The sequence below is a fragment of the Peromyscus eremicus genome, chromosome 7 (genome assembly GCF_949786415.1).
Source record: "Peromyscus eremicus chromosome 7, PerEre_H2_v1, whole genome shotgun sequence".
In the NCBI taxonomy this organism is placed as follows: Eukaryota; Metazoa; Chordata; class Mammalia; order Rodentia; family Cricetidae; genus Peromyscus; species Peromyscus eremicus.
The window spans coordinates 55111654-55137485 of NC_081422.1; the positions used below are offsets into that span (position 1 = coordinate 55111654).

The window sequence follows — 25832 nt, forward strand, 5'->3', positions numbered from 1 at the left end:
TCTCAAAAAATAAAAAAATAGGAACATAAACTCTAGAGTAAAAAGTATATTATCATGAGGAAATTATTCTGTGCACACTTTTGGCAAGCACGCTGTTGGGAAAAGAAGGGGAAAAAGTAAATAAGCCTAGAGTTAGGACGATGTAACACAGTCAGAAAGCTAAGTCAAAGGGAGCTCCAGCTGCTTCAGCCCTCATGAGACACTCAGCTGCTGAGCTGTAGACAGCCTTGGCCTTCCCCGGAAGAAGCAGAGCAGCTGCCACCCAGGTCATGAAAAGCTAAGACAGTTCATGATGAGCTACTGGGGTTAGCCTCACACTGAGGCCACTACTTACTGATTTGCTTCCCTAACAAGGCCTGCTCAGTTTCCATACAAATGCCTTTGAAAGCTCACTGAACCATGTTTGCATGATGAAGCGTATCCCTGCAGCTTTCCTTGGATGAACGAGAGCTATGTCCACATCTCTGTTTAGTTAGAGCTATGCACACAGTCGTTCATTTGTTAACTCATCAAACATCACCTGAAAGCCTGCTGTGGACAGAGTTCTGTGCTAAGTCTTCTGGCACAGGTGACTAAGTCATCTGCAGTCATACGGGCCATGAGCAGAGAAAGCACGCATTTTTTTTTTTTTTTTTTTTTTTTTTTTGCTATATCAAGACTATTGCTTGTAAAGCCAAATTAGGGAGTTATAGTTCCCCAAATATGGCAGCTGTAATCCAATCAAGCAAGCCATATAATTTCTAAACCAAAATGACCTCACTATGTCATTGAACTAATCAGTAGGTTTTGCAGAGGTACTTTGTGTGAGGTACTGTGCTAGGCACTGGAGATATAGAAAGAAATCAAGATAAACCTGCCCTCCAAGATTTTCCACTCTAGGTAGAGGATGGAGAAGAAGGTAAACACACATTAAATATAATGTGCTTGTTGTCACAGAATGAGTATTTCAACCTCACGCTATGGAAACAGAAAAAAGAGTGACAAGTTCCTTTAGGAGGAGAAGCTGGGTCTCAAAAAGAAGCAGCCTTTGAACTGACCCTTGAGTCGTGGGCACAGTGCTTTACCAGGGGAAGAGAAAGGGCAGAGGAATAGGGGGAGGACAGGAGCCTGACTATGTGTAACAGCGGAGACAGCTCAGTTTCAATGTGACAAGGGACTGTAACACTGACACTGTAAGACAGGAGGGCAGTACAGAAGTGAAGCTGAAAAGTCAGACGCTATCCCACAGGGATGAAGACCAGCGGGAGGCTTTCAGCAAAAAGGGAGAGACCATATCCAGTGAGCCTGGGATTTAGCTCAGCCCACCGTGCTACATGACGGTAGCACACCGTCATGTCTGAGGCCCTGAGTTCAATCTTCAGCAATATGCATACATACAAGGAAGGAAGGAAGGAGGGAGGAAGGAAGGAAGGAAGGAGGGAGGGAGGGAGAGAGGCAGGCAGGCAGGGAGAGAGGCAGGCAGGCAGGCAGGCCAGCCAGCCACAGTTGGAGCCTTTGTAAAGTAACTCCAAAGAGCCACACACGGTGTAAGTACTTATGCTGGGATACGTGGATGAAGAGCATGCATCCTCTGCCTTCAGGAACCCACTCCAGACCTGTTAGTACATCTATTGGTGAAGGATTTGGGAGGAAGAGGCTGGATGCAGGGGGATTAATAAGACTGGTGCAACGTCAACCAGCCCACAAGAGGGCATAACAGAAAGATATGGTAAACTACAGGGGAGGTGGCATTGCCAAGAAAATCGGAAGGTTCTGGATTTCTGAGTTTGAGGTTCCTTGTTTATAAATGGCAATTCCATAACACTGTGTTTTCAGAGGTGCTGTGAAAACTAGAAATAATAAAGGCATAAAACCATGCCTTGTACTTAGTTCAATACATTTAGGGATCATTATCAATGAAGGACAACACATTACCAGGCATTTAGGAGAAGATAAAAGGGGGACTTAATGGTTAACTGGCCATAGACAATGAGGGGAGAAGAAAGAACTGGGTACAACTTCAACTTCTAGGGAGTGGCTGGGCCCCACCAGCTCCCTACCCCCACTCAGCCTGAACCTACAGCATGAAAAAGGCAGTGATCTTCCGTGGAGGCTCTGTGGTTTTCAAACTTGATTGTGCATAAAGCTAAATACCTTACTACTTATATTCTCCAACTCAAAGATTAGTAAGTGATGGCAGGCAGCAGGATCTCCAGTGGGAATTATCTTCAAGCTCTTTAGTGGTCAATTTCAAATCCAGATACTATCTATCCAACCAGCTCTCTCTAAGAGAACCAGGAAATGTCCTATGTCTTCTCAGTTACTGGAGGAACCTAAGGAAAGGCAGGGGGTTGGCTTGATGCAGTAAAGTGTCAAATTCTTAAGAGCCAGGCTAACTGCAATCTGCACCCAATGTACATGCTGACAAAAAGGACACTCTTCCAGGGGCCTACACCTTTCTTTTTTTTTTTTTCTTTTTTTCCTTTAGGCTTCTTATAACAGGCAAGAACAGGAATATTTCAAGTCTTTCAGATGATTTTTCCCCACCAAGTAAGTGGTGCTGATTCCTACAATAACTCATTTTATGAATTTTCTATTACAACATTCGTGTGTGTGGAAATTCATTTTATGCATTATATTTTATTATAGTAGTGTTGGCTAAAAGGCCAGTGTTCATAGACAGGAAATGACCAAAAATAAGCCAGCTTCACTACATGCATCCAATGTAAGCAAAGGAAACATTACACCTAGTATTTTGCCATTTCTGCTGGGCAAAGACCTCTGCAGTGTGTCGTTTACTGCTGAGCTGTCCCAAGTTCAGGGAACAGTAAAATCGTTAATGGGATATACCAAGTGTTAAAGAACTTCTTTCCTTTATATGCCATGTTTTCATGGACACTTGTTCTAGGCATTTATTTATATGCCCAGGAGTCAGAGGTCATGGACACTGTAACACAATAATGACCTATTTTTTTAGCATTATGAAATACTAAGGACTGTCAATGATAGTTTAAAGTAGAAAACCACCTGTAGTATTTAAACACAAGCTGAACCACTAAAGAAAAGACTTAGTGGCTCTCTACACTAGCCTTACACCTTTAGGAAGAATGGCTAATCACTGTTCAAAGGCAAGCGTTATTTTATTTTAAAGATTTATAAAGAATGTCGGAATACAATCTCTAACATTTAAAATGCTTTACTCTATACTCTCAAGCAAAACAGTAGAGAGGAATGAGCACACATATCCAATCCCTTCCTTCAAGGTGCCATTCAGGAACGTCAAGGGACTGAGAAGGTCTAAAGTCACAGGAGCTCCAGATGGAGGGACTGTTGGCAGCAGGGAGCTCAGCAAACTTAGGAGGCTGGAGAGTGGAGGCTGTCCCGTGCTGAAGAAGGGACAAACCGCAGCCTTGGCTATGCAATGGGAACACGGATAAAGATGGCGGCCACTCAGCTGAGAGGGCCCTTCAAGGGACAGACAGGATAGGAGTGAGAAGGGAATGACACAGAGAGTAAATGAAGCTCTGAAGGACTAGACTTGGGGACCAAGCTCAGAGGCAGAGCTCTCACCGAGAACAGTGATGCCTTGGGTTAATTCCTAGCATTGAGTGAGGAAGAAAGAAACTCCCACCTACTCCCATTTCTAAGAAAACATTCAGCTAGATCCCAGTGGGGAGAGGAAAGAGTACTCTGAATGTAACACCAGAGTAGTGGTTGTTCCTATAGACGGAAATGAAAGTCAACCCTCGCCTCAAACATGCAAATCAATATGAGGTGTAGCCAAGACTGATGAAGACCAAAATTTAAACTTTTATGAAACAAATGGGGACAATATTTTTAGAATTTCTTTCTTATGCAACATCTAAATGGGCAATCCATAAAGGAAAAGCTATGCATGTTGGTATTCTCATCTATAAATGGCATTTAAACTCACTGACATCACAAGCTTCCCGAGCTAGACAGTAGAGAATGAGAAGAAAATCTCAGAGTAAGAGCTGAGGGATTCTACCACTTACGAGGCTGAAAGGATAGAAAGAAATAAGAGAAATAGAAGAGGATATGAGATCAAAATATAATACCAGGAAAAAGTCACAGTCTACAGTGACATGGTAAAACAAGGCAGTAGGAAGGCAGCGACAAGACTGGACTAGGCCTGGAGACAGTGGACTTCAGCAAGGGTGGCTCTTCTCAAGAGAAAGAGAGAAACTTGACTATAGTACAGGGACACTCCTTTCAGCTTTAAAAACAGCGTGCATTATGAAATTCCAGATTAAAAAGAATCTGTGTAAGAACAGAATGGCTCAGATATGGAGCAAACCACAGTGTGGTAAGGTTTGGACAGTTCTGGGGGGCGATGAAAAGAGGGTGTCTGAATTTGATGCTGGGGTTCTTCTCTCTGAGTGACATGGAGGGCAGAAGAGCATCATAGTACATAGCTTAATTCTGAAGTCAAAAAATACATACCCCATAGAAACCTCAGCTCTACTAAACAGTTGTGAAGGTTTAAATGCTATCAGCTGACCAAGCTTTATGCTTGCAGAGCAGATGTAAATGTTATTGATCCTGTAATGTAACAGCACATATCACAGACTCTACTAGAGTCCTAAAGAGGGAAGAAACAGAATAGGAGTCAGATTATGGACTCACTCTAATACAAAATCATGCACTCCAGGAAAAGCAGTCAGATCAACAGACTCTGAATTCTAACATCTAAAAATGACGATAACCAGAGGAATACTCAATGAGGAACAGCTAATGTGGTGAATTTCAGTGGGACAGTCTGGCACCTTCACTTCCTGTGATCCTCACTCACCAACTTGCAGCTTGTCCTGAAGGTGACAGCCACAGTCCGGAGGCAGGCTCAGGCAACCAAGCAGGCAGTACAGACCAGAGTCCCCAAAGCTGTGCCTGTGTGTTCCTGTGTCTGGACCTGACCCCTCCAAGGTCTGCCCTTGCTGAGCTTACCCTAAAGCATTGCTGGGGCGAAGGCAGCTTCTGGGTAGTATTTGTTCAAAGCATTTTCAGTGCTGAGGACTGGACCTGGCCTGGTGCATGCTAGGCAAGCACTTTCCCACTAAGCCACATTCAACCTCTGGTCACTTACTATTTCTTTAATTTTCAAACAAAGGCTCACTAAGTTGCCCAAGCTAGACTTGAACTTACTCTGTAGCTCAGACTGGCTTTGAACTTGTGATCCTCTGGCATCAGCTTCCCAAATAGTTGGGACTTTGGCACCAGGCCTGGCTGTCAGAAGCATTTAAAGGTGCATGTAGAAGCTGCCACACAGGGCACAGGGTAACACATGTAGCTAGCAAACTCCTAAGACAGGAAAGGCTGGGAAAGGAAGTGCATGGGAGGAGGGGAGCTTTCAGCTCTCTTGAGCCAGGCTATCTAGAAGGCCATGTGCACAAACAGAGGTCCTCATAGTCTGCATGTAGCCATCTAAACTTTTCCCCTTCAAAAAATAGCAAACCACTGTGGGCTTTTCCATTAGGGAAATGTTAGTTAGATTTATATTTTTAATTTTTCCCTCTTCTTAATTTCAGCTTTGAATTTCTTAAGAAAATTATTCCTCAAGAATAATTCTGTTAAATGGGTTCCCATCTCTATTCAAAATTCAACTCTAGAAATGCCAGTAGCATGAGAGAAACATTGCGTACCCTGTTTCCTCTGGAAATTCTGAGATGGAGCCTCCATCGATCTGACAGGGTTCCTGAGGAGGAGACTCAGAGTCCTTTCTGTCCTGAGTGAGGGCAAGATTGGCCACACGTTGCTGCAAGTCCCACTTTCGAGCAACATTGTTAATTGTTAGCCTTTTCTTCTCCTACAGGAAGGTAACAGAACAACAGTTAGATGATACATACTTGTGAAGAGAGAAACATTGGCTTCCGTCCTTTCCTTCTGGTACTTTCTGAGAGAATTCCTTGAAGGCAAACAACCAGCACACCTTCTAAAGCAAGCCCATGAGCCTGTGTTCACCCCACATGCAAATCTCTTAATAATGATGTCAGCCTACATGGAAAAGTATCTATTAGATGAATACTTGTTGTTCTGAACAGTGAGTTATATACTTATTTCACTAATTGGAACTCTGACTTGGCAAAGTTATATGCCTCTGTCCTTGAACAAAGCAAGAAAAAACTACTAATGTTTTCATCTTTTACCCCCAATAATTAGGGAGGTGGAAGAAGGGTAGGGATTGATTAGTAGTTCATATTTCATGGTATAATATGGTTTTAAAAATACTTATTTTTATTTATGTGTATGTATGTACAGGGGCCTGTGGAGGACAGAAGAGAGCATCAGATCCCCCAGAACTGGAGTTACAAATGACTGTGAACCAACAGACATGAATGCTGGAGGCCAAACTCATGTTCTCTGCAAGAGCAGCAAGTGCTCTTAGCTGCTGAGCCATCTCTCCACCCCCCATGGTACAGATCATGACATTTAAGGCTGAAAAAAATATTATATAGGCTACTAGAAGAAGTTCTGTTGGATAAATTTTTTTTTCTGGATAACCACTATCATTTCAGAAGAATAGGGAAGCAGAGTTAATTAAAGCAATGGATGCCTTAGGCAGTGGTTCTGAAGTTGAGGGTGCCTCAACTAACCTGGAGGGCTTTTGAACCTGGGCCATCTCTGACCATGTACTTGGATGCTCAGGAGTCTGCTCCTCTGACAAGCTCCAGCACTGCTCATGCATTGAGAACCACTGACTTGGAGCCTTGACACTCAACTGTCTCATAGAAACCCTTCTGAAATAAGGAAATGTAAGCCTGAAGAAGCCATGCTCTATTCTACCCAGATCCAGCTTACAGCGATGGGGTAAAGGATTCCTACTCTGGCACTATCACCATTTTCAAAGGTAATACTTCATTTGTTTTTATTTTATTTAAAAAAAATGTTTTATATGTATGGATGTTTTGCCTGAATGTATGTCTGTGCACCACATAGTTTCAGTGTTCACAGATGCCAGAAGAGTGTGTCAGATGCCCCGAAAGTGGAGTTACAGACAGTTGTGAGCTGTCGTGTGGGTGATGGGAATTGAACAAGTGTCCTATGCAAGAGCAGCCAGTGCTCTCAACTGATAGCCATCTGTGCATCCCTGGTATTTTTATTACATTTTATAGTGTGTGTGTGTGTGTGTGTGAGAGAGAGAGAGAGTGTGTGCTTGTATGTGCCATGATGCACAAGTATGGAGGTCAGAGGTCAGAGGACAACTTGCAAGAATCAGTTCTCACAGTCTACCACTTGAGTTCTTGGGACTGAAGGGGTCATTGGAATTGGTGGCCCAAACTCTTACTTGCTGAGCCATCCTGCTGGCCTCAAAAGTTAACATTTTAAAATTACATCTCAATTAGATCAGAATGCTAAAAATAGCTTCTTTCTTTTCCTCTTTCATTCAAAATTTGCCAATGAAAAGCATCCACTGAGCAAGCTACTAACCCTCTCCAGGAAGTCTGCTCTTGAGCCAGGGCAGGGGGTAGGGGACAAATGAAAACAAGCCTTTCTGGTTGCACCTTGGCCTCTATTTGTTTACCTAAGAGTTTAGCAAGTGTGTGTGGTACTGGATAGGAACTGCCCGTGAGGGCTTGCTTAATGGAACTAGCCTTTTCAAAGTTCTCCTTCTACATTTAGAAATGTTTTTGGCCCAAGTTCTTTGTTTCTGCAGTTTGTTATTTCAAATGTCTGTATAGTTTAGAGCAAATACTGTGTTACTTCTGAGATGACTGACACTTGGTGCATAATGTTCTTGCACACAGGAACTGAAATTCTACTCTTCTACTATAAAACACTATTACCCTAATCTAGAATAAAAAAACCAACTTACCTTATGGAATTCTATTTCAGTTTGCAAACGGCTATGCCAACCTAACTCTCTAATCTAAACAATGCTGTCATTTCTACCTAGTGGCCAGACCTCTGGCTCCATGTGTTTGGTTTCCTAGCTGGTAGAAAAAAGAATCATAATGAGATAGATATAGCAGTGTTTAGAAAAAGTCATAAAATATCTTCCCACCACTGGGTATGTTAACAAATGCGTAACAAGACGTCCTCTGAAAATGCAAACACTTTCTTACGCCCACACCAAAGGGGAGCTTCCTTTCTTTAGGTTATTAAAAGCAGCTTGATACCAGGTTGACTAGATGAGTAGGTGATTTTTGTTGGGGTCTAGATAAGGGAAAAGGTACATTAAGTCAGGACTCTATCCTGAGGTTAGGTGGGCATCCCTGGTTGGGCAGGGAGCCATAGGAGGGCTCAAGATGTCTATGGAGCAAGCAAAGGGGCTGGATTATGCCTCTGCAAGACCCAAAGGGTACCCAAGAGTGCTCTGTTCCCAGAAACCACAGAGACACCGATGGGCCAGCTGTATTTATGCCCATCATCACTTAGGTGGCTGCAGGGTGCCAAGTACATGTGGAAGGGGCAAATATCTGCGGAGTGAAGGTCAGCTCCCGCCATCCGAGTCTATTCTTCACTGACCAGACGGGACCTCATCAGTGCCTGTCACAACTCTCACTTCCATCTCCAAGGTGGCACATGAAACAGGAAGATAAGAGAAGCCAGCTGCAGAGGCAGGCTTTGCACGCCTCGGCTCCTTCCCACCCCACTTCCACAGCCTCCATGAGGCGTCTGTGCAGCTGCGGGAAGCAGCCTCGGGAATGCTGATGCTGTTCTGACGTGGCTTCAGCTCTCAGCAAGGGCCAGGTCTGAGCCTGCTGCTGCCAACACTTCTCTTATTAAAAACAAAAGGCTAAACAATCTTCATAAGCAACCAGACAGAGCTCCACCACTTCAAACAAAATGCTGTTTCTAAAGTCACTAAAGCTTTCCAAACAGCCCTTTAAATGTTCACCAAATTCATGGCCTATTTCCCTGAATGTTGGTGGTACGAAGAAGCTGAGTGGGGGATGGGGTAGTAATACTGAGATAAGATTTCAGTTGGACATGAAAATCAAGTTGATTCTGTGCCTGCCCCAGGCTCTCCTCACACTGGCAAGTTGGCAGGCTTCGAGCTAAATCATCAGCAGAACTTCCGTGTTCATTCTTCCTTGCCAGGCTCTGGGCCTATCGCACGAGAAGGTTCCACAGGCCTGGACTTTACTCCGTGAACGTACATACGTGTCTTGGATCATTCACTGACTCACTCATTCACATAGGCACTGAACAGCAGCAATGGTGTGACAGGGAAAGCCACTTGCCCAGCACGGCCACTTTGGAAAGGTTTGCCTCAGTGAGACCTGTCAATGGCAAATCTTACTCCTATAAATTTTTTAAAATACCACTGCAGTTATATTTTTTATAAATAAAACATTAAAATGTAATTTTGATAAACTCTTGGGGGCAATCCAACATAAGCAAATTAAAATCCTGTTGTTAGGTAATGAGTACAGAGGAATCTGTGTCAGCAGAGGGCTTAGGCACACTGATGAATGGGATAAGGGATAGCCAAAAAGAGCTGGGGGAGTGGAGTCTGGAGGTCAGAGGTAACAGCAGAGGAGAGAGCGACCTACAGCTAGCACATGAACTCTAGTCACTTTCAGATCCGTAGTCTTGACAGGCAAGGTGCTGGAGACAGGTTCTGATGCTAATTTAGGAATCATTATCCTACTGCACAACAGTTCCAACGAAAGCATGTCCTTGTGCAGCCCGGACCTCTGCCAGGCCACAGAACACAGCCACCACTTTGGGGGACTAAGGACACTTCATACACATAACTGTGTCCCCCTGGTCACTTTGAATTTTGCATGTCACTTCAAAGAGAAAAGGAGTACTGCTCAAGATGGCAGGCTTCCTTAGAAGCCAGTGTGACACAGCTAGAAGCCAGACATTCTAACCTGTCTTGATCAAGCTCTGTGATGATGACACGAAATATTTTAAAAGCATCACTACTTAAGGAAGTTTATATTAGTTATGCTTGACACTTAGAACTACTTTAAAATGAATTTTCATTTCTGAATTCCTCAAGATTTTCACCATTTCTGTATCAAAGGTGCTAATGGAGAAATGTTTTTGGTTTTAAAAGCTGTCCTTAAGAACCCAGAGCAAAGCTCATAAAAACATGTCAGTAAAGATGACTGTCAATCACAGAGCTATCCAAAGTGACATGCTAATCCCAGGCAACACAGGCATGAGACATGCCCTAATTCTCCTTGTCTTGCTGTTGCACCTATTTTACAATGCCCATCTTGCCCATCTTGTCTACACAGCACCACTGTACTTCCTAAGTTCAGGTCTATTTACCTAGTAACCCATCAAAGTTCTTAGCAGGGCTTATTTAGTTCTGAAAGCCATGTCCCTGTGGGTGCTCCTGTGCACCGTGGAGGCAGACATGGACAGCATACCTTCAGCAAAGACTGCTTATGACTTTCCCTCTTCTTCTCCTCCTCTTTTTTGGCTACAACAGATGCCACGCGTCTTTCTTCTTCCTAGAAAAAGAAATGTTTTTAGAGACGGCCTCCTGAGGTGTCAGCCATATTGAATGAGGTGTGTGCTAACAGAGACAGTCCTGGAGGAAGGGCTGCGTTTTCTCTACACTTCCTTCTCACCTCCTAATTCTAAGAAGTATGTACTCCTAAGTCCACATCTGACTCTGTAGGTGAGCTAAAGCTAGTGGATTAACACAAGAAAGAAAACAAGTTTGTCTGACTTTTCATTATAAAAATTTTCCCTATAATTTTGTCAATTTTACTTCAATAAAGATGGAAAAAATTAACTAATGAAATGAATTCAGGACACATCAAAGATCATTCACCATGATCAAGTTGGATTTATTCCAGAGATTCAGGGAGAGCTCAAAACATAAAAGTCAATAAATACTATATATTGCATAAATGGAGTGAAGGACAAAAATCACATGCTCACTCAACTTGATAGTTGCAGAAAAGGCTTTTGAAAAAAATCTAACATCCCTTCATGATAAAAGTATTGAAGAAACTCAGAATAGAAGGATTGTATCTCAACATGATAAAGACTATAAACATGGGCTGGAGAGGTAACTCAGCAGTTAAGAGCATTGGCTGTTCTTCCAGAGGACCAGGGTTCAATTCCCAGCACCCACATGGCAGCTAACAATTGTCTGTAACTCCAATTCCAGGGGATCCAACACCCTCACACAGATATAAATGCAGACAAAACCCCAATGCACATGAAATAAAAATAAATAAATGTAAAAAAGACTATAAACAACAAGCCTATAGTCAATATTATAGTTAGTGGAGAACAGCCTAAAAGCATTCCCACTAACACGAGGAACAAGACATAGGTGTCCACTTTCTCCAGCCTTGGTCATATAGACTGGAAGTCTAAGCTCGAGCGGTAAGACAAGAGAAGCAAATAACAAGGACGCCGACAGCAAAGGGAGGAGTCAGAGCATCTCTGTTTGCAGATGATACGATTCCATACTTAGGAGATCCTAACAACTCCACCAGGAAACTCCTAGAACTGACCTTTAGCAAAATGACAAGCTGAAAAAAATTAACGCAAAACCAACAGCCTTTCTATCTACCAATGACAAATACAGTGAGAAAGAAACCAGGGGAACATTTACACTAGCCTTAGAAAATACACACTGGAATAAACCTAGCTAAGGATATGAATGACCTCTATACTGACAACTAAAAAACACCAAAGAAAGAAATCGAGGAATATACTAAGAGACGGAAAGACCCCCACCCCACCCCCATGCTCATGGATCAGAATTAGTATTATGAAAATGGCCATTCTACCAAAATGAATCTACAGATTTAACACAATTCCAATCAAAATTCCAGGACCATTCTTCACAGAAATGGAAAAATAATCTTAAAATTCAATAGATAAGCAAAAAAGACTGAATATTAGCCAAAAACATGTCTGAACAAAAAGAATATTGCAGGAGAGATCACCACACCTGACTCTAAGTCATATCAGAGCCAGAGACTAAAACAGCATGGTACTAACCAAACCCCAGGAAACAGCAAAGGGAAGGGAAGAGGGGAGGGAGGGAAGGAAGGAGGAAGGGAGGGAAGGAAGGAAGGAGGGAGGGAGGGAGGGAAGGAGGGAAAGGAGGAAGGGAGGGAGGGAGCAAGGGGAGAGAGGGAGGAAAGGAGAGAGGGAGGGAGAGAGAGGAGAGAGGGAGGGAAGGAAGGAGGGAGAAAAAAGAAACAAAAAACAAATGCGTTGAAAGGCATTGGCTTGTAGTGAAACAGTCAGTGACAAAAATCAGCCCAGAGACTGTCTGGCTTGAAACGTAACTTGTAATATTGTTGCTGCCTAATAAAGATTTATTTAATTTACTTTTCTAATTCTAGAAGTTTAGAACCTACCAGTGCTTTGTCATGTAATGTAGTTCTTTTAAAGGGAATGGAAATTTAACATGGTTTTTGGTAAATTTAAAGTGCTTTTTTTTTAACAATATGGAAAATAATTCCTATTTAAAACTAAGCATAAGTAAAAAGGAGAAATTAAGTAAAACCTTTAGAACTTTGCTCCCTAGCTTCACAAACTAGCTGGTTTAGAAATTATGCCAAATTGGTTGATTTGCTGGGTGCTAATGTGCTCCTCAGTTAGAGATGATCTAAGTGAAAATATCACCTATATTAACAATAAAAAATACTACCCTGTGATTCTTAAGGACTGTGCAGCATTGCAGTTACGGAGCACAGGACTGTCTACACATCTGCTGAGGTGGCCGTTCAGCTGCCTTGCCGTTAGAATGCACCCAGTTCAGCCTACACTGGGGCCACGGGTGAAGCCACAGCCTCTGAACCATCCTCTGCAGTTTCTGAAGGAGCAGACAGACACTGTGCCCTGAGAGGCCTCATCTAGAAGATCAAACTAGAAACATCGGTCCTTCCAAGGGCCAGATGCAAACGCTACGGGAAGCTGCGTGGATCACGTAGGGCACATACTTCAGAGATGATCTCATCTGATTTCCAGAGAAAATGAGCGGCTATTAAAGGCAGTAGGACTTTAAAAGGAATTCTAAACCTTGGAAAACTGGATTTACACCAAATCCATTTAAACACTGAGTGTTATAAGGATATGTATATATCGTATATATGTATGTGTATATATTTGCATTTGATGACTATATTTAATGCACATAATTATCAAATAGCTGACTTTATAAATAAAAACCTGAATCTCTAATTGTGAAGATGGGCCATGAATCTGTTGGCAAGAAGGCAAAGAAAACCAGGCAGTAGTTCTGGCTCCTCTAAAAGACCAGTTCAGACTCTGGGATGGAAGCCACATCCATCTTTCATGTAGCTAACAAGGGGATCTATCTGAACCAAGAGATTTAGATGTTTTTCCTGACTTTAGTTTGCCCAGAAAGACCCAATATGAAAACAATGTCAAGTTAATTGACAGTGCCCAATGACCTAGATCACACTTGCTTCAGGTCACCAAGCTCTAAAACAACCGCAGACTATCTGAGAAGTCCCCAGTGATGGCAGTTCATGATTTGGGATTTACTTCACTCCAGTGTATTTTTAACAACACACTTTAAAACATACAGCTAGAGCCACTGTTTCCCTTCAGTACATAAACACTAAAGCACTTATGATCACAGGCACTGTGTTGTTCGTCCAGGACCATTAGACAGAGAAAAGCAGTTTGTTTGTTTGTTTTTTTCAGAGTCTTAAAGTTAAAACTCGGAGCCAAATTACCCATCTTCGATTGCTCTACTAATATTGTCAAGGCCTGGGCTGAGGAGATGGCTCAGTCAGGAAAGTGTGTGAGGTGTGCCTGTGCCTGCAGCCCAACACTGGGGAAGCAGAGATGGGAGGATCTCTGGGTCTGTTGGAATCAAAGAGCACCGGTTCAGTGAGAGACCCTGCCTCAAAAAATAAGATGGAGAGAGACAGAGGAATATACCACTGTCAGCTACAGGTCTCTGCGTGCATATACATCTACATGTGCACATGTACTCACACAAACATGCACATACAAAAACACTTTAAGAACACAAAAATTGTGTTAAAGAAGTTTATTTCTTCACCATGCACAAGCGCACTGCAAATGTTTTTGGTGTAGGGGTTAGATATTCCCGGCAGCTGTTATTTGAGGGCATCTTACGCTCAGTGCATGCTTCCATAATGACCAGTACATGGGGAAAAGCATAAAGAATCATGAACACACTGGTTTCCAAAGGTCTCTCTGGAAATGACACACATTAGTGATGCTTTCCGTAGCCAAAGCAACTTACAGAACCACATGAACTTCAGAGGCCTAGAGAAAGCCTTCTGCACACACCACAGGAGAACACGGGTTTCAGTGGCATTGGTAATGTCAAACCTTGTAATGTCTTCCATTTTTTTTTTTTTTTGAGATCAAAGTTTACACTGAACAAACTAACTGTGGGCTTGAGGTGAACAGTCTGATAAAATTTCTCTTTAGAACTGTGACTGCACCTGCCTCCCCACAGCGTTGTCTTAGAAATAGAGAAGAAAATTCTATTCTTTTAAAGTATTTTACTTTTATTATTTGTGTATGTGTGTTGTTTGTATGAGTGTCCACCATCTATGTGTGTGGGTGTCCTTGGAGCCCCGAAGCTGGGGTTACAGACAGTTATGGACTCTGGATAGGGGTGCTGGGAACCAAACTCTGCCTCCCCACGTTTTCTCTGTAATGGATTTTGTTCTACCTCCTCAGAATGTGTCCACTCTTTGCCTCTGTTCAGGTGTGAGATTTGTGACACTCACTGCAAAGTCCTTCTTCTGCCTTCTCTGCTCAATCCAGGCCCCTTGGAAATGCTACAGATGGCTGCTCCCTGCCTAAAACATAAAGCTGCAGCTCAGAGCTGGTGAATGCTCAGTGGGCAGTACTTACCGTGCACACATAAAGACCAGAGTTCAGGCCCCCAGCACCCATGTGAATGCCAGGTGGGCATGGCAGCCCCCATACAATTCCAGCATTCTGCACTCCAGAGGACAGGGCACCCTGAGAAGCTGGCTACTCAGACTAGCCAAATCAGTGAGCTCCGGGTTCAAGTGAGAAACTTGCCTCAGGAAATAAAGCAGAGGGTGATCGTGGCAGAGTCCTGATAGCAACTCTGGCCTCCACTTGCACACGCATGTATACCCATATATATGCAAACATGCTTGCATACATACACACACCACATATATGAATACCCTAAAAGTAATAGTTCAGAAGTAATCTGACCGTTGAAGGGAAAGAGAAAGAGAGAGATTATCTCCATTTCTTGATTTCTTTGTTTCTACAAAAGAATATAGTGTGAAGTCAGGTTACCTATCATTCATCATTCACCCAAGTTTGTGCAGGTTCTTCCATGTGTGTGGCTCAGTCTGCTCACCACCCCCACACTTGTGTAGGAGACCCTTCAGTCTGCTGTGCTGTGAGGAAACAGTCCTGCACTTGTGCTAGGGATGCTTAAGTTGGCTGCTGCTGTCTCTACTTAGCTAATGTTTTACCTTCTTAAATTCTTTTCTTTTGCTAGACAAAAGGTAATCAAACTTTTTCCGTAAAAGACACAGACCGGAGCCAGGTGTGGTGGTACACATCTAACCCAGCACCTGGGAGGCGGAGCTCTATGAACTGGAGGCCAGTCTGGTCTGCACAGAGCTTTCCAGGCCATCCAGGGATACATAGTAAGACATTGTCTCAAAAAAACAAAAAAAATAAAAAACAAATAAAAAAAATAAAAGAGCAAAGTTTTGGAAAGATGGTTCAGTGGTTAAGAACACAGGCTATTCTTCCAAAGGTCCTGGGTTTAATTCCCAGTACTCACATGGCAGCTCATACCTACCACCAGGGGATCCAACATCTTCTTCTGGCCTCTGTGGGTACCAGGCATGCATGTGGTACAAAAATATGCATGCAGACAAAACACTCATACACATAAAATAAACAAATAAATACATTTTAAAATAAAATAATAAACATACATGCATGCACTCACATGCACACACATGTAACTCTAAACAAACAAAATCTTAACAATTAAAAATTTAAAAAGACAAGATGCCAAATACTTTAGGCTTTGTGTGCTGGATATGATTTTGATCTCAAATCTTCTTTGTTTTTTTTTAAGCTATATCTTAAAACTATTATAAACTATTGTTCCCTTGAGAGCCATATGAAGACGGAAGTGGATGGATTTGCTTGTAGGATGTTGTTTATAAAGCCTGCTTGGGCGGTGAGCTACTTCTGGATCCTGACTGGATCAACCTATATATCATCACCTCTAAGCTCCCAGCTTCTATCACCCATATCACAAGAACAACAATGTTCTCTCATCAAGACATTAACAAGAATGTTCAATAGAACAGGCTGGAGGAAAACCCACGCATACTCGTGGCAATTTCTCAGAGGCTGGCATCCATCAGTTCCTGTGTTCTGTGGGGATCTGTGAATCGAGAACCTGCAGGCACAGCTTAGCTCAAAATGACAGCACCAAACTTCGCCAAAGCTTTGCTCAAATACCAACGATATGGTTTATACCAACCTCAGAGGGACTACTAGTAATGCGCCTGGTTTGATCATTGTTACACACGCACACTGTAACTATGTCCCACAAACATGGACAGGTATCATGTCTACTAAAAATGTTTCAAAACGAGAATTCTTTTTGCCTGACAGGAGAGATGCTCAGTGAACTGATGGTGCCTCCTAGTGAGCACGGCCTGCAAGACTCAGGTACTAGTTCTCTCAGCCGACATCAAGCTGTTACAACTGCAGATTTTAAATTCTTTCCTTCTGTGATAAGAAGACAGGTTAGTTAGCCTTGCCTTTCTGCTGCTCTACTGTTCTACACCACCAGGCCAGAGTCTAACCTTAAATATGTATGTATGTATGTATGTGTGTATGTATGTATGATGTATGTGTGTATGCATGTGTTATGCATGTATTGGGGGTGTATAGATCATGACAAGAACGTGGAGATCAGAGGACAGTTTGCAGGAGTTGGTCCTCTCCTTCCATGCTGGTCCTAGGGATCAAAGGAAAGTTGGCAAGCTTGGTGGCCAGCACCTTTACCCTCTGAGCCATCTTCTTAGCCCCTGGTGTAACTTAATTAGTCCAGCAAATGATTCAGTGTTCTAGATCGGGGCTTGACAAACTCCAGGCCACACATAAAAGGCCAGACTGCCACTTGATTTGTAAGTAAGCTTTCACTGAACAAAGCTGTGCTCCTTCATTTGCATATTATCACATTTCACACTGCAAGAGCTGAACAGTGTCAGCAGACAGATCTACTCCCCAAAGCTGCAAGTTCTCACTCTCAGGTCTTTTGTGGATGAACTTTGTTAACGTCAGCACTAGGTAGGCCTGGACCCAAACCTATCCCCCTTTATCTTATGAACCTTCATTCTACTCTTGCTAAACCACAACCTGTTCTTCCTAGGAGCGATAACTAAGAATTGAGAACAGCAGTGGGTAACATCACCTTGTCTTTTGCTAGTCCTCTGGACCAGATGCCAACATCTTCATGCCCTGGACTAATGACCTCCCACTTCATTCTTCAGGCTGATGCCCAGATGGACAGCATTGTTTTTAGCATTATTCTTTGACAACTTCATACACGTATATAACGTATTTTGGTTGTTTCCACCCTCATCACTGTCTCTTACCCCCTCCCACTCCTGCTGAACCTCTTCTTCTCCACAAGTCCCCTCCTACTTCCATCTTTGGGGAGGGTTATTCATGTGTGTGTGTTCCATGAGGTTCAATTAAAGTCATTAGCAGGAGCATAGCTTAAGTGTTTTTTGTTTGTTTGTTTTGTTTTGTTTTTTTGGAGTGTGGACAAACAACACCCAGTGGCTCTAACACCCACTGAAGAAAATGACATCTCCCTGAGCGAACACTAAAATGGCCAATTACGTCTCAGGAAGGGGTGGGGCCTAAAAAGCTCCTCCCCCACACATGATGGAATGTTGACAGGCCCTATCTTGTTGGACAGTATTTTTTTTAATTTATTTTTACTTTATGTGCATTGGTGTTTTGCTGTGGGTGTCGGGTCGCCTGGAACTAGAATTATAGACAGGTGTGAGCTGCCATGTGGGTGCTGGGGATTGAACCTGGGTCCTCTGGAAGAGCACTCAGTGCTCTTAACCACTGAGCCGTCTCTCCAGCCCCCTTGGACAGTATTTTTAAGAGGCAAACTGTTTTACTTAACTTCAAGGCTTCAGGAGCTCCTCTTATTAAGCACAGGACAAAAACACTCTAAGCCTGCTTAGACATTTTTGCCTGCAGCTATTCTTTCCCACAAACACCCAATGATTAGCTAAAATCAACTGCTGCTATCAACTGCCACATTCCCTTAGTCCTCTCTGCACTGTGCACATCACCCCTCTGCAGTGTGCACATCACCCCTCTGCACTGTGCACATCACCCCTCTGCACTGTGCACATCACCCCTCTGCACTGTGCCCATCACCCCTCTGCAGTGTGCACATCACCCCCCTGCAGTGTGCACATCACCCCTCTGGAGTGTGCCCATCACTCCTCTGCACTGTGCACATCACCCCTCTGCACTGTGCACATCACCCCTCTGCAGTGTGCACATCACCCCTCTGCACTGTGCACATCACCCCTCTGCACTGTGCACATCACCCCTCTGCACTGTGCACATCACCCCTCTGCACTGTGCACATCACCCCTCTGCACTGTGCACATCACCCCTCTGCACTGTGCACATCACCCCTCTGCACTGTGCACATCACCCCTCTGCACTGTGCACATCACCCCTCTGCACTGTGCACATCACCCCTCTGCACTGTGCACATCACCCCCCTGTAGTGTGCACATCACCCCTCTGCAGTGTGCCCATCACCCCTCTGCACTGTGCACATCACCTCCCTGTAGTGTGCACATCACCCCTCTGCACTGTGCACATCACCCCCCTGCAGTGTGCACATCACCCCTCTGCACTGTGCACATCACCCCTCTGCACTGTGCACATCACCCCCCCTGCAGTGTGCACATCACCCCTCTGCACTGTGCCCTTCACCCCTCTGCACCTTGCATGCCATCATCCCCCCTGCACTGTGTACACCTTTACTCTCTGCCTAGACATCATCATTCACTGCTACTCTTTAAGTCCTGCATTAAATGTTTTCTCCTTTGAAATTTTTCTTATTTCTCTGGTAAAATTAGGAATTACTTTGCTCTCTTGTGCCATTTTGCCTCAAGAGTCTATGAGTATGTAAGTATGTGGGTATGCATGCAAAGCAGACAGACAGATAGCATGCTGTGTTTTCTAACTAGACTGTCACTGTGTGTTGTAATATGGCTGCACACCTACCTCTGTCGTAGACTGTAAAGAACTGTGACTCTGATCTTGTCATCTCTGATGTCTCATAAACACCCTACTACAGAAATCTGTGGCTCAATGGTGTATAAAGGGAATATGAAGAATATTTTCACAGTCCTTCTTGGTCAAAAGAAATATATAACAATTCCCTTTACTAAGTAGTTAGGTCCAAACAACTGAACTGGCATTTACATTCTAACAAAGTAGATATCGTGTTCATGTTCTAAGTAGCCATTTGAAAAAGCAATCTGTGCAAACTAAAAGAAAGATAACTATTTTATATCATCATAAATACATAATCAGTTACCAATGGTGTAGCCAAATTTCTAAGCAGTCTTATTAAATAGAAAACATGGAGCCAAATACAGGAGTGAAAGAAAGCCTTAGAGATCAGGGAAACAGTGAGAGCCTCCAACCAACCTTACCTCAACACCCATGCAACTGGGACCCCAATTTCCTAAGCCACACTCAGGGAACCAGGGAGGCACACAGAAGGCCACACTCACGGAACCAGGGAGGCACACAAAAGGCCACACTCAGGGAGAGGGAGGTACACAGAAGGCCACACTCCGGGAAAGGGACACACAGAAGGCCACACTCAGGGAGAGGGAGGCACACAGAAGGCCACACTCACGGAACCAGGGAGGCACACAGAAGGCCACACTCAGGGAGAGGGACACAGAAGGCCACACTCGGGGAGAGGGAGGCACACAGAAGGCCACACTCGGGGAACCAGGGAGGCACACAGAAGGCCACACTCAGGGAGAGGGACACAGAAGGCCACACTCAGGGAGAGGGACACAGAAGGCCACACTCGGGGAGAGGGAGGCACACAGAAGGCCACACTCGGGGAACCAGGGAGGCACACAGAAGGCCACACTCGGGGAGAGGGAGGCACACAGAAGGCCACACTCGGGGAGAGGGAGGCACACAGAAGGCCACACTCACGGAACCAGGGAGGCACACAGAAGGCCACACTCACGGAACCAGGGAGGCACACAGAAGGCCACACTCACGGAACCAGGGAGGCACACAGAAGGCCACACTCACGGAACCAGGGAGGCACACAGAAGGCCACACTCAGGGAGAGGGAGGCACACAGAAGGCCACACTCGGGGAACCAGGGAGGCACACAGAAGGCCACACTCAGGGAGAGGGAGGCACACAGAAGGCCACACTCAGGGAGAGGGAGGCACACAGAAGGCCACACTCCGGGAAAGGGACACACAGAAGGCCACACTCCGGGAAAGGGACACACAGAAGGCCACACTCAGGGAGAGGGACACAGAAGGCCACACTCGGGGAGAGGGAGGCACACAGAAGGCCACACTCAGGGAACCCAGAAGGCACACAGAAAGGTGCTCACCGTGATTCTCTTCATGTCTAGCTGGCGCAGCTGCATCATATTCTGAAGGACCGTGTGTTTGTACCATGACTCTTGCGCTATTGGATTGCCATCAAAGGTGATGTCCGAGAGAGAAGTTGAGTCAGCAAGGCAGGAAACACTGTCAAAGCTGCAGAAGAGAGGCCACTGCATTATTCTGAGGCTTTTCAAATAATATTTTCAGTTTCTAAAATAAGATTTTGTTTAGTTTTTTAAAGTATTTTATTTTTTATTTTTTAATTATTTTTTATGTACACATTTGTTTCCGTGAGGGTGTCAGATATCTTGGAACTGGAGTTACAGGCAGTTGTGAGCTGTCCTGTGGGTGCTTGAAATTGAACTCGGGTCCTCTGGAAGAGGAGTCAGTGCTCTTAACCCCCGCGCCATCCCTCCAGCCCTTGTTTGGTTTTTTGAGACTGTCTTGCTAGGTAACCCTGGCTGGCCTAGAACTTACATACTAGGTAGACTGGGCTCTACAATATAATCCTCAGCCTCAGCCTCTAAGAACTGAGATGACAGACAGGTGGTATCATGCACAGCACATTAGGGACCTTTGAAAGAATAATTTAGATCTGCAGAAGAATTGAGACGGTGTACAGAGTTTCCATACGCTTCATCCCCCCAGAGTCCCTCCACACTCTTAGTTAAACACATGTGTGAGTATATATGGATATACAGGGTTAGCACTCCCTTGGTTTCTGGCACGACATTACTTACTCTCTGAACTCACACATTCCTTGCCCATTCCTGAAAGCAGCCACTTCTCAGCACAGTAGTTCCTTGTATTAGAGACCAGAATCAGCAACCAAGGCCTGGGAGGGAAGTGTACTTTCTAGCTATTGTGACACCACTTCTTTTAGGCCTCTCAGATGGAAGAGGAAGTGTGTGTGTGTACACTGTCCTGTGTGTATGCATATACACATGCCTTAACATGTCTCCATACAGCCAGCTGTGTTTATATTAACTAACACAAGTTCATATTGATGTCTTCAAATCTCATCTATTAGCCAAGCTTCCCCCTCTTCCCTGTCTGGAAACCCCCACTCCAACTGAGAAGAACCTGGCTCATAGCATCCACTACCCATTTTCTGGAATTTCCTATTCCAGTTTATATATATATATATATATATAGGCACTAGAATTTTTTAAAACTGTACCCAGAACACTATTTTCTTGATCAAATGACCAATGTTATGTAGGTCACCATGCCCCTCCGCACCCCAAGATTAGCTCATACATTTGCAATACAGTCAGAACTTCTCAGAGTCAGAGCCTGCATCCCTTGCTGGGATTTCCATGTCCCTTGATGATTTTTCCAATGTTGCACACCTTGAGGTTTACTCTCTAGGCTTTGACATTCCATGACTTGTAACAAATGCATAGCAGTATGTCTTTACTACTAAAGTACTGTGTAGAGTAATTTCCATGGTCTTAAGAAACTCCTCTCTGCCTTCCCCTGTCCCTCAAATTCCTGGAAAGCACTGATCTTTTTAGTCTCAGGGTTCTACAATTTCCAGAATGGTGGATGGCTGGAATCATGTACTACAACATACTCTTAGGGAAGGACTTCTTTCATTTGGCAATACACGTTTAACAGGCTTCCACCCACGTCTTCTCTTCATAGTGCATTTCTTTTCATAACTGAGTAATATTCTGTTGTATGAGAGTACCGCTTTCTTCATCAACTACAGAGCACACCTCAGCTGATGATAAGTGAAGCCACTGTGCATCCTTGCCCACAACTCTCTGTGGACATTTTAACCTCAGCTGGATACATAACAAGAGTACTTCTGCTGGCTCACATGTAAGGCTGGTTATTTGGCTGTGGGAAAAGCTCATCTAGGGCTCTCAGCTTCCTGTCTCCGCCAGCATCTAGTGTTCATGGGTGTCTCTGGATGCTAAGGGCTCCGTCAGGTGAACAGTGGTAGGGCCTTGTTTACTCAGCAGATCCCTACTGCAAGTGACTTGAGCATCTCACAGGCACACTCACAGTGCAGCATCTTCCTGGAGTTTGCAGAGCCTTTGCTCATTTTAAGTGGATTATTTGTCTCCTTATTGTTGAGTTTTACAACGTTTATTAAAATATATTATGATGCCAGGCAGTGGTGGCACATGCCTTTAATCCCAGCACTTGGGAGGCAGAGGCAGGCGGATCTCTGAGGTCAAGGCCAGATAGAGTTTCAGGAGAGCCAGGGCTACACAGAGAAACCCTGTCGAGAAAAAAACAAATAAAAAAAATGTATATTTATTATGTAGAGTGTGCATGGATGTGCAGACGCCACGGCACTTGTGTGGAGGTCAGAGGAAAACGTGGGAGCGGGTTCTCCCCTGCCACCATGTGGGTCCCGTGGGTCATCTCAGGCCCTTGGGTATGGACTGGATGTCTTTACCTGCAAGCCAACTTCCTGGCCTCTTCATTCCCTTAACAGTGCCTTTCACAGAGCAGGGGGTTAATTCTAATGATATATAACTTAGTAATTTTTTTCTTTTTCTTTCTTTTTTTCTTTCTTTCTTTCTTTTCTTTTCTTTTTTTTTTCTGATCCTATTTTGGTTTCTGAAGGCTGTCAGGGTTTTCTTCTATAATTTACTTTTAAGAGTTTTACATTTAGGCTTACAACCCATTATGAGTTAATTTAATGAAAGGTCCAAACTCACATTTTCCCACATTGATGAACTGTCTGCTTTTTTGCTGCAGATCCTCTGACTGTATCTCCGTGGGTATTTCCAAGCCTGTACGTGGTTCCATTGATGGACAACATGTCTATTCTTTTACCTCTGACCTGCTGTAAATGCTGTGGCTTCAGAGGAGGTCTCCGTAATGCAGCTTTAAAATGATTCTAAACATGTCACAGTTCACTCTGCGAATGTCACTGACAAGAACATGTAGTATCCCTTCCCATGAAAATGTGACATTGTACCTAATCAGGTCACAGGTGAATGACTGTCTTCAACTACTAGACTCCAAACTACGCATCAGTCCACCCTCCCCACAGACATACTGAAGACCTAGCCTCTGGCACGGCTGCTTCTGTAAGCTGTAAACTGCTCTCCCAAGTGTCGCTTGTGAGTGCCGAGGAGGCTGTGTGCCATCGTGGATCTTGTCTGTGCTGGTCAAACCACCACCATGAGGACATGCCATGGAAAAACACTCCTCAGCTTAATTGGACTTTATGTCTAGAAAGGCTTCCTTCCTTTCTACTCTGGCACCTAGACTGTAACAATTGGGTTCTAAGGGACATAAAACTTCCTGTGTGGTCACTATCCTCATCTGTCAAGCCCATTCCTTCTTCCCTTGTCAAGTGCTGTGAGTGAAAGCAGAGAAGCATTGCCTCCCCAGAGACAGTGAACTGTGTGGTTAATGAAATCAGAGTTTCAGGGGCAACTCTGCTCAACTGTACCTAACAGTCCTTACAGGCTGGTGTAACTCTTCAAGTTCTGTCCTTCAGTGTTATGCCAGGACTCTGGGTATTGGCCCTTATACACGAGATGTAGAAATCATCTTTTGATATCTAGAAAACCACACACTGAGATTTTGATTTTTTTAAAGACGGGAATAATCACTTTATAAATACTACTCTGAAAAAACCTGGGAAATTCATTTACACCGGAGTTCAGCAACAAACACTTATGCTGAAGAACGCATAATTTTTCAGGATTTATGTTGAAGATTACACCCCTCAATGAGGAAAAGAAGACACACAATAGTGTGCTACAAAACAATCATGTGACAGGTACAGAAGACTTTCCTCATTTGTTGTCATATTCGGACAATTCCTCATATTTTGATCAGATTCAAAGTAAAAACATCCTGATGTAATTACACCTCAGAGCTGATCTTTACTGAGCTATAAGATGAGTTCACGATCTGAATGTGTGTCAAGGCATTTGAGACACATCAGGATAATTACCGGAAGGCACTTAAAATGGGGGGAAAAGGAAGTCTGCAAATTTAAATCTAATAACGGCTTTAAGTATAAGGAGATTTGAATAAAGAGCTGCCACTCAGCACCAATGCCCTTCCCCAAAACCAGTGAGTGAGGATAGAAACTAACAGGACGCATCAGGGGATTTTAGAAATGAAGTGGGTAGGGGAGAGGGCTGGGAGCTGGGGAGTGGGTAATGGAAGCGGTCATGGTCAGAACTGTAGTTCAGAAAAATCACAATTCAGTAACACTGCACAGTGAATACAGGAAAGAAAAGGGCTCCGAATGGAAAGCTGGATGTAAGTTTGATTGCAGTGGTAGGTGAAAAGTTGTTAGAGACGAACACAGTAAAGACTATGGCAATCTTTCTGGGAGTAAGGAGGAGAGGGTCTATGGAAGGCTGGACCGTGAAAAGGAGTCTGTAATCACTTGGAAAAGTTGTTAGAGACTAACACAGTAAAGACTATGGCAATCTTTCCGGGAGTAAGGAGGAGAGGGTCTATGGAAGGCTGGATTGTGAAAAGGAGTCTGTAATCACTTGGATGTGATAGAGAATGCTGAATAATATCTAGGCTTCTCTCTCAAGTGACTAACCACAGTTGCGGTTACAGGGTACAGATGCTGTCAAAATTCATTAGACTATGCTTCAAATGAGTATATTTACTACATGTAACTTATTTTTCAAAAAGATGACTCAGAACAATTTGAGACTACTTTGTAAGAAACACATAATTGTAGGATTGGATGAAACAATGGGAGAAAGTCTAATTGTTCCAAAGAACTTCCTGATGATAAAAAAAAAAAAATGATAAATGGATTTTCCCATCCTAGTCTTAGAATTACTTAAAAGCTCATATACTACTCAAAAATTATTATAACCTGATGCATATTACTAATCAGATAGACACACTGAAAGAAAAGCAAACAGTATGCCCAGAATCAAAGACAAGTGGGATGCCTTTATCGCATAACAGGTGGGTTCTAGCTGTATTCTTATTCACTATCTACAACTAGACTGCAGAACCTAAGATTTATTTCTTAGTGCTGTGTATAATTTTGAAGTAACGCTAGCATCAAAACTAAGGATGCAGGAAACGTCAGCTCACAAAGAATCTCAATTACACTCACCGGAAGTCTTCCCAGCCCCACCTCTGCAGTACGTCTTTGGGGATGGTCTAATGGTCATCAGTTGAAAGGATGGGTGGTGCCACACACACAACTAAATGCTATCTTCAACAAAGACAAGTACGAAATGAGTTTGTGTGTGGAGTGGGAAGCTGTACACC

The 25832-nt window shown here is 43.7% G+C and overlaps 1 protein-coding gene across 2 annotated transcripts in view; it reads right to left on the reverse strand.

The window, feature by feature from the left end:
• Lrrc49 (leucine rich repeat containing 49) overlaps window positions 1–25832 on the reverse strand; it is a 105357-nt gene that overhangs the window by 19673 nt on the left and 59852 nt on the right. For both annotated transcript variants that reach the window (XM_059268029.1, XM_059268028.1), the window contains 3 exons: window positions 20606–20753; window positions 10326–10409; window positions 5640–5803 (listed from right to left, as the gene is read on the reverse strand). In XM_059268029.1, coding sequence (XP_059124012.1) covers window positions 5640–5803; window positions 10326–10409; window positions 20606–20753 — 396 coding nt within the window. The remainder of the gene's footprint in view (window positions 1–5639; window positions 5804–10325; window positions 10410–20605; window positions 20754–25832) is intronic.